This window comes from Megalopta genalis, chromosome 4 (genome assembly GCF_051020955.1).
Source record: "Megalopta genalis isolate 19385.01 chromosome 4, iyMegGena1_principal, whole genome shotgun sequence".
Taxonomy (NCBI): domain Eukaryota; kingdom Metazoa; phylum Arthropoda; class Insecta; order Hymenoptera; family Halictidae; genus Megalopta; species Megalopta genalis.
In genome coordinates, this window is record NC_135016.1 from 30,331,763 (window position 1) to 30,341,758 (window position 9,996).

The following is a 9,996-nucleotide window of genomic DNA, read 5'->3' on the forward strand; positions in this document are numbered from 1 at the left end:
TTTTTCATTGGATATGTAGAAATGTAAGAGTGGGGTTAATAACTATAAATACATACATATATGCAATCATATAACACCTGTGTGTAACACCAATCATCCAACACGTGTTGGATTTGTTTTGTATGTCAATTTGTTTTCATGTGAAGGTTATAGGAAGTGGCATCAGGTATATGTCAACGTGTACACTTCTCTGGCTGTATCATACATCATGTAGGTAAGGCATTTTTAAAAATGGAAAAGCATAGAGAGGTAAAGTGAAAGTATCTTTTCAAGAGTATTTCGACATAATAAAAACATATATTTATATTTCTAAATAGAAAGATGTACAATAAATATGTAACCAATTGCATTGTGGATATTTTTAATTAATTTACATTTGGAAGAATGAAATTTTATGAAATAAAAATTTATTTTTTCATAAAATTAATGTCTTAAGAATACCATAATTTTGATTATAATTTTCGTACATTTTCGCATACTGTAAATGCTGAAACACATTGATAAATCATGTAATCGATTTTAAAATAGTGGTTTCATTAATATATTGTTTTACAGATAAGGTGATCTATTAATTTCTCTTTTAAAGAAATATTTAAGAGAATTATTAAAAATTATAACTATGATAAACCCACTGCAAAGTGAGTATGGATTTATATTTTTTATTATGCAGATTCAGTACTATTCATTCATATTTTATTTGAAATTTTATTTATAGAAAACAATCAGGCATTAAAATATGTTAGTTTAATTACTCTCACATTACAAAATGCCCTTGTTGGTCTTAGTATGCGATATGCACGTACCAGATCAGGGGACATGTTTTTATCTTCAACAGGTATGTATATTGTGCTTTAATGTTAAATAATTATGATACGTACAATGAACTTATTTTTCTCCTACATTTTATATCTTCTTTTAGCTGTTGTTATGGCAGAGGTTGTTAAGCTTTTAACGTGTCTAATATTAGTTCTTTGGGAAGAAAAAAATGTTATGAAATTCTGTGAATCTTTGAAAGTGACGATTATAAAACAACCTATTGACACTTTAAAAGTCTGTGTGCCATCTCTTTTATATATCATACAAAATAATCTCCTATATGTATCAGCGTCTAATTTAGATGCAGCAACTCATCAGGTATAGATCATTATCTCTCTCTCTCTCTCTCTCTCTCTCTCTCTTTAGAATTTTATTAGAATTTTTTAATAATGCTTGAGATTACTATGTAAATTACTTTCCAGGTGACATACCAACTAAAAATTTTGACAACAGCATTTTTTGCGGTAGTAATATTAAGAAAGTCTTTGAAAAATACTCAATGGGGAGCTGTAATATTATTAGTGATAGGTGTAATATTAGTGCAGTTAGCTCGAACTTCAGAAAGTGCTATATCCTCTGAAATAGAACAGAATCGTATATTAGGATTCTCTGCTGCATTAAGCGCATGCTTTTTATCAGGTTTTGCTGGCATATACTTTGAAAAAATACTGAAAGATTCTGATATTTCAGTATGGATGAGAAATGTACAATTAAGTTTTTTGTCACTACCTTTTGGATTAATTACAAGTTTTATAAATGATGGTAGTACAATACGAAAACAAGGTTTCTTTTTTGGATATGATTTATTTGTTTGTTATTTAGTTGTTCTTCAAGCAGGTGGAGGTCTTATCGTTGCCATGGTAGTTAAGTATGCTGACAATATACTCAAAGGTTTTGCTACATCTTTAGCAATTATCATTTCTTGCATAGCATCTATATATCTTTTTGACTTCAATTTGACTTTGCAATTTGCAGTAGGAGCCGTTTTAGTAATTTGTTCAATTTTTTTGTATGGGCACCAACCGAAACCAACGCATGTTGACAGACATTCTTCAACCCAGAGAGCTTGACATCTGGGGGTCGAAATGTTCCGATCGGATCATTTTTCGACAGCTTATAGATTTAAAAAAAGTAATAAAAATGTTATGCGTGGCGACATCAATGTAGCCGCGCGTCGATCCCGAGATCGTGCTGTCAACGTAAATTCTAAGGTATTAAATTGAAAATGGAGAGATTGTGTTCTTGATCATTGTCAGTATTTCGTTATATTTATATAAAATAAATGTGAGTATATTATTTTCACAAGAAATAATATTTAGGAAAGCCTATTTAGTATTGGTTGTGACCAGCATTCAACAATGTAAATCATAGTTGAATAATTAATTGTACAGTTTTCGTTTTAAAATTATTATAAATGATATGCAGTATGAAAATTGTTATCTTTCTAGTTACAAATTGAACAATTTGTAAATATTACTGAATGAAAAATTCTAAAATAGCAATTGGACTATTGGATCATGAGCTAAAAATAGGCGTAATTTATAATAAAAGAATTCTTTTTGTAATTACTAATTGTCATATTTGTAGAACATCTATTATTAACCATTAAGTATTCGTAACGTTTCATAATTTCGTTTTTATGTTATTTTATATGTCAATGTTTAAAACAGTAATGGTGGCTGGTTAACCTATTTTAGTAAAAGTACTAGATAATTGTGAAGCTCGTGTGAGGCTTTATTATCTTTGTTTTTCAAATAGAGTAGATTGTAAATCGTTGCTCGTCTCAACAAACCTTTGTTTGATTTTCTTGTTATCATGGTTTCGCCTCTAATATTGTTTGAATTAATATATGATAGATATGCTTGAAAATATTATATTACCAACTTCACTGAATTATCTTATTTTTGTTATGTAATAGTTAAAATTGGCCTTTTCAATGCCAACAATAATGTGATCATAACAATGTAAGTTAGCTGATAGCAATAGGTAATCTCAAATATTGAATACATCATTTTATAAATCGTTATATTTCGCGAAACGAACGATAACAATGTATATGATATATAAGTACATCTTTATACAAAATTGAAAGATTTATTACATGAATTACCAAGTAAAATTTTCTTTTGAAAAAGTTGTATTTCTAAACATATTAATAGGAAACTATTTTTGAATAATATTAATCAAAACACATACATAAGTACATCATAAATAGTTCTGTTTCTGTTTTCAATCAATATATTTTTGTACATTGTTAACACACTTTAAATTGTAAATACTTACACATGTGGGTATTGGAAGAAGGTTGTAGGTCTTAAGTGGCACGTATCTTTACATTTATATTGTACTTAATTAAATATAACGCTAATAAATATGGATCTTACTACTAGACAGAAAGCACAAATAATATTACAATTTTTTTATACGTATATAAATATATATGTGATGTATACTCATATGACATATACAAGCGAATTTCCGAAACACAAAAAAAGGCGATTTTTTCGAACTTTATATGTTTATAAAGAAATTTTAACAAAATTATCAAGTTTACCAAATTTTATTAATTTTTTCTTCACCCGAAGATGCAAAAATGTTAATAGACTTAAAATTTGATAGCTATTGTACATGTTCAACTGTTGAATGTAATTATTAAAATTGTATTGTTATAAAATTTTCAATTTATATCTTTATCGTGTAGGTAACTTGATTTCTTTTATAAAATGAAATAATTCAATTTACACTAGATTTCGAAAACGACAAATTTGTTATTGTGTGTATCAAAGTGCAATTCTTGAAATAAATTCTAGAATAAGTTTAAATCGTACAGGATAGATTTTCACGTGTAGTTTATGTATAAACAATTTATGAAAACGAAACTCTATAAGTCAATGAGGGAATGGGATGAATATAGTTCTAGTAATTTAAATTAAAAGACGACGATTTTTTTTATAGTGAAACAATATGTACTTATTTTCGAGAATTTTTTACTTGTTTCCCGCGTTTTCTCTTCGGACATGGTCCTTTTATCGATTCTAAATAACTGTGCGTGCATATTGAAGCTGGATGCTCGGCCGGTGCATTAACAGCTCTTGCCCAAATACTAGATGCTGTTGCACCTAATGCTCTCGACACGCACAATAATAGTTGATTGATGTTCATGTCTTTTAATCCGCAGGCCTAGAGCAGAGAGTAATACGTGTACAAGAAGCATTTGCCTTAGAACGTGACGATTAGACCGTGGACTTTATACATTTACAGCATTTTCGATCCTCAAAAACTCAACGTAGGAAAGAAGTTTAACAAGATTTCGATCTCGTCGAAATGTATAATAAAACTTCTAGTGGGGCACAGAAATTCTGTTATAAGCGCATTCTCGATAAATTAGCTCTCAGGAACTTAATATCGCATAAAGATTCCCAGTCTAATCATGAAATTACACGTTGAATCTATTTTGTGTCGATATTCAAACTTTGTATAACTTATTCATAGCAAAACGAAATCGAAAGATGTGATATTTCAGCAACGCGCAAGTAATTAACTTCGCGTAAAATAAAAAAATTTCAAATTTATTGTAATAACTAGAAATTAAGATGAAGAGATATAGTATTTAGGTAAATACATATGTATTTCGTAAATATCCAAAACATTGTAACCCGTTTTTATATTTTATTCGAACCGACGAAGATTAGATATTTATTTCTATTTGATCGAAAGTATTATGTTTTATTCGTAGAAACTTTCATTCGAATAAAAAGTATAGCAACAATCGTATACACGTATTGTTCGTATAATATTTAGACCTGCAATATCTTTAAATTTGGATACTGATTCAAGGTGTTATCAGAAAGTATTCTAATGCATTTTGAGGCGATATGTAAACAAGATAAAAGTACTGACGCACATACTCTGTTCGATCAAATAAAACGTTTTGATATCGAAGAATTAACTACGCAACATTATTTCTCTCGACGAACTGCATATGTACCTTGTATGTTTTCGTACCTGAAAAACCGGTGCCACGATACTGGTCTGTTCCGGATGATATGTTTTTCCTTTAGCAGTCTTCATCATTGTGGTTAGTATCCGTGTAATAGTTCGAGACAACTGTGAATATAACAGAATCGAAAAAGGCAAAAGCTTTTATGCTGAGAAATATTTGTAACATTTCATAAATGCGTGATGCACAGTAAAATTTGCTTACGTACATTTACACCGGAATTATCGGGTATATTTTCTATGACATAATGCAATAGTGCAGTGTATCGTGGATCAGGAACATCTGTTTCCTTGCAACCAATTAATTTGTCTTTAGCTAGTAATGTCACGTAATTTTGTATGTTTTCTTCTTTCGATTCTCGGCCGAGAAGGGTCTGTATTTTCGATTGAAACTCCATGTACTGTATCGTGGAAACGAAACGAAATGTTAAAGTAAATACGATATGTAACGTTTGCAAAGTAGTGCCGGGTTTTAACGACAATCGCAATAAATGAGGGCAGAAAGAATGAAAAATAGTAATAGTTACAATTACGGATGAAGAAAACATTTTCAAGGTACACATAACGTTATACATAATAAATATATTAGAAATTTCGGTGGATAGAATTACTGTAACTGACTCGGTGGTTCTAGGATAAGTGTTGAGTTGTCTAACACTGTCCTTACCAGAAAGAATCCTCATCTGCAATACTTTAAAGATCCCTGACTTTTTAAACATATCAATTAATGCATATCAGATGTCTGAACAACTTCGAGGTGTTAGCTATTATCTATCGATGTAGAAACTACGTCGTAAGAAGCTATATTAAAGCCATATTCGAAATAACAACCACTTCAGTTTTCGATCGGGGCTATCAGTCAAGAAAAGCCAAACTTGTATTCAGATTAATAATAATCGGACATACAAGACTGACAAATAAACTCCTCCATTAAACTGAGACCCCACCTCGATGTAAATTCTACAATTTGTCACTCACAGTTCAACACATAATTCTAAAGTGCTCGAAATAAAAAATCCTCAAGGATCTCAACGAAACCTATATATCAAAAGAAAGCAAAGAAAGCCTACTGAAAATTTAATCTATAGGCACGTGGAATAAAATTCATATTAAAAATAGTCGTCCCTAATGACCAGGGGACCAATTATTATAAATTAACCGAATACGAAATATCTGCTTTCGATACGTGCATTTCCTGATTAAAAATGATCGTTCACCAAGTTTTATGAGTAAAGTAAGTTAAAAAGGGAAAACTTTAAATTTATGGTAAAGACAGTTACGAAATAAATTTTTTAATGTTTTTAGGAACGTTTCGCTTTGTAATCTATTCGAGGACAAAACGGTCTTCATTTTTCTAATAAAGTATCACGTTGCAATTGGTAGACAATCTACAGAATCGTTCTACATAAGAAACGCTTGCACACGTTTCGCGGTTAAAGCAGAAAAAAGGATATTAACCTTTACTGTACACACCATATATAAAAATTCCATAAATTATACAATGGGCGTGACACATCGTAACAACTTCAAACGGCTGTCACGTTTAACCCTTTGCACTCGAAGTCATTTTAGCTGTAAATCTAAATTAATTTTTCTGACTTATGGTATTTCTATTTTATATGACAAAGTGCATTTTATGCAAATGAAATTTAGTCTCGTGACTCATACAACAATTAAACTTTTAACAATTTTTTACATCTAAACTTTTATAATATAAAAATTATCTTGAAACGTGATGTAACAATTTTTTAATGGTGCCTCAGAGTCACCACTGGAGTGCAAAGGATTAAACTATTCATTATTTTGGCTTCTGAAAATTCCTGAATATTCTTTGGATATTCTAAAATAGGGGTCAACAGCATTTTTCTCAAAGTTGTCATTTACACATAGCAAAAAGAAACAGGGTAAGAAAACGCGAAAAGCAATTTGTTTTACAATAAACTTTTACTCGGGTTTCGTACATCCAAAGAGGTAAAGGTTAAAAATGAAAATTCGGCGTGTTTTTCTTTTTAATTTTTAAAAACTGAAGGAACTCGACTTTTGGATTCCTGTTTAATACATCAAGATTTAGGGAAATCCATGAGATACATTTGACTTTAACCAAATTCATTTGACTTACTTGTGACATTGTGCCACTCTTCGGCTCATCATTATACGCTAAAATCCCTGCAGCTAATGCTTGGTTTATATCCAGCTGGCAGGCATTGAGTATTTCTGTGACATGAATAGCAGGAATGCCTCCATCTTCGTCCCTAAATAAAACCTTGTATACAACAAACTAGACATTATTTGCAACAAAATCGAGTCAGTGTTTTCCTCGAGTGTACAAATATCTGAATATTTGGAACAGAGATTTTGTGGGAAAGGGGTGGAAGAGGTAGGAAACCTAAATATAAAATTTTGCCTACGGATCTTTATTAATTTCCGAGACAGTAATAAACAACTAATACTATATTAATACAAAAGTAATGAATAAAATTATTAATAGAAAACTAACTCGGAACGTAGAGGGCAGATGGCCGAATAATACGATTACCAAATTTCTCACCATCGTATGAATTTGACAAGAAGCAACAAGTTAAGTTGGGAAAAATAGGAACGCAAGACATTTATTTAAAAATCGTTTTCTGTGAAATCTACAAATGGATATTACTCGTTCGATGTAATTTTCATCGAAATCAGAATTTACGAGTAACATATGTCTTTACAGATAAAAATAAAAAACTTACGCATTCAAGGTGACATACAATCGAAGGAAATCTAAGATCGTTTTCTTTTTATTTTCCGTGATCCCGTACGCGTCGCTTAAACACTCCATTAGAAATTGCACCCAATCTCCTTCGACTTTGACGTCGTTGAACCCTCCACCTTTGGCAATCAGCCCAACAATTGCTGGCAATGTGGCTAGCAATTCCATGCTATCTTCATACGTGTACTCGAAAGGGTAGCATTCGATTTTATAAACGGAAGCTCCGTAAAAATCAAGGGAATCCCGCAACGAAGATCCATTATTTTTCAACTTACTTCCCAATAGCTGTAACTTGACGTTCGATTTTTCAAAGCTTCCTTCATATGTTTCCCCGAATCGAAAACGCTCAGAGCCACCGATAGCTTCCCCAAAGGTGAGATTGTCTCCGGAAGGGTTCGAAGGATAGAACCAACGATTCCTCCACCTGGACCGGACCACCAATGCTTATTTCTTTGACGTCGTATCGACCAATCAGCGATTAGCGAAGCTGTTTGTTCTTGCGTGGGTATGTCGCCAGTAAGTAACAACCAAAATACAGATTCTGCGCTCGGTGACTTCCCTTGACGTGGTAGCAAAGTCACAACTTCTGGCAGCGATAATCCTCTGAACTTGATCTGAATGTGTAACGTTCATTTAAAAATCTGCTCGCGATAGCAAGATGATACGAATCAAATTTTTGACGATGGTTAAATAATCGTTTAAATAATCATTGTCGTCGCTTTTACGGTGTGCTTGGATTAGCTTTTATCAACGCTCGAACGGCGGACCTTTTTGACAAAAACAGAACCGAATATGCCTAAAAGGATCATTTATAATTTTATCTAGCAATTTTTTGTTCAACATATTCTTCTTAAAGTGTTTTTATAAATAGATAATCAAGCAAAATTACTATTCCACGCTCCGCGTTAAAATTCATTATTCCAGAACAGTTATTCTTAGCGTTCTTGTAAGTTTTACTTACATAGCATCGAAATGTATTTTGATATTTGAAATATTACTTTCTTCATTTTTTCTCACTGTTAAGTCACACTTACTCCATGTTTCGGATCTGTTTCCGAAGTTTCCCTAACCAACGTTTTCACGCCATTCAAGCCCTGGTATATATTTTCTACGGTGATGCGACTGACTACGGCGGATCCGTGCTGTTGACGAAAATTCCTTAGTAGATCATAGTGGATAGGTATCTTTTCCCATAGGGCCTGCTTTAAGTCGTTGTTTGCACTGGGCGTACCTCTTGTTCTGCTTACCTTAATTTAATCAGTTCCTTTATACTTCAGTAATATCTGTAACTTCCTAAATTAGTAGCTTTCACGCGTCACATGTCGCAGAAATAACGTTAAAATGTTTGCTTTCGATCTATAGCAAGCTTTTAAGTTTTCTACGAATTAAGAAAGCGACTTATTTCGTTACAGAGATCGAGTATATTAACTATTGATTCTATTCTACCGTGTTCTGTAGAGAATTTAATTTACGATAAATACATTTTTCTTTAGAAGAATGCTACAACAATTTTCCGTTAGAGTTAATTGTTCACCCATGAAATCTATATTTTGTAATGTAACAGTCTACTAGATAAATCGTATTGTTCCTTGTTGCAACTACATGGCAAGTCATACGAAATTACAGCTTTGTAGCTGTTTCGTAGAGCGAAACGTTTTTATTTGAATAGTTCAGTTTATATTAATTCGTTAATTCTCGAAATTCCCGACGAAAAATTATAATTATAACATAATTTACATTATGGATTAAAAATAACTCGACTTAGCCCGGCGAGGATTAATTGCTCAAATATCGATCGGTTTGGTCAAGTTTGGTTATGATTTCGAAAATCAAATTGGCTGCGAGTAACCTCGTACATCGGTAAATCAATTCCAACCGTCAATGCCTGTCGTCGTCCTCCGAAATTACTATTGCTGTGCGGCCTGGTAAACATAATTGTCGGTGCGTTCATCCATCCTCTCATAATTTGATTCATTTTTCCCAAATAGGAGTACCAAAGACAGCGGCCCTTTAAATTCGTATCTTCAAAATGTTTTTTAATTTATTGCACGTTGCAGATTGAAGCTTAAAATTTAGACATCGCTTTGCGAAAAATAGACAAAACTAAACCATGACAGATTCGTCAAAACTGAATTTTGATAAATCCACGCGATGATTTTCTTTTGTTCTTTTCATTGCATCTCGCAGCGGAACCTGTTCAATGTGTAAGAGAATTTAAAAAAAAATATATTGAACACGTTTTTTGAGGTACTTCGAAGACGAACGATTGGCGAGAAAATATATTTTTTTATTCGCTGTATGTTTCATAACGAGGTATTTAATCGTACAAAATAATTTAGATGGTTAAACGTTCACGTAATTAAGCTGTAAATTAAATATCCAGACTTCGTGACAACAAGCTGTTATCTTCTTCGTGTTGTTACGAAATCTAA

At 32.0% G+C, this 9,996-nt stretch overlaps 2 protein-coding genes across 3 annotated transcripts; one reads left to right on the forward strand and one right to left on the reverse strand.

The window, feature by feature from the left end:
• The first annotated feature begins 53 nt into the window (after nucleotides 1–53).
• On the forward strand, nucleotides 54–4,765 carry Ugalt (UDP-galactose transporter). Of its 2 annotated transcripts, none has more exons than XM_033466726.2 (5): nucleotides 54–249; nucleotides 556–638; nucleotides 716–835; nucleotides 920–1,134; nucleotides 1,239–4,765. In XM_033466726.2, exons 2-5 carry the CDS (start codon nucleotides 620–622, stop codon nucleotides 1,884–1,886), a joined length of 1,002 nt encoding a protein of 333 aa, XP_033322617.2. In that variant the 5' UTR covers nucleotides 54–249; nucleotides 556–619; the 3' UTR covers nucleotides 1,887–4,765. The 2 variants fall into 2 exon arrangements, with proteins under 2 accessions (XP_033322617.2, XP_033322616.2); XM_033466725.2 differs by having other exon boundaries at nucleotides 54–214.
• Nucleotides 3,032–9,539, reverse strand: LOC117218392 (citrate synthase-like). Its single transcript, XM_076521021.1, has 8 exons — nucleotides 9,414–9,539; nucleotides 8,599–8,817; nucleotides 7,840–8,178; nucleotides 7,545–7,750; nucleotides 6,935–7,067; nucleotides 5,025–5,216; nucleotides 4,822–4,923; nucleotides 3,032–3,996 (listed from the first exon to the last, which is right to left on the reverse strand). Exons 1-8 carry the CDS (start codon nucleotides 9,537–9,539, stop codon nucleotides 3,787–3,789), a joined length of 1,527 nt encoding a protein of 508 aa, XP_076377136.1. The 3' UTR covers nucleotides 3,032–3,786.
• Nucleotides 9,540–9,996: the final 457 nt, after the last annotated feature.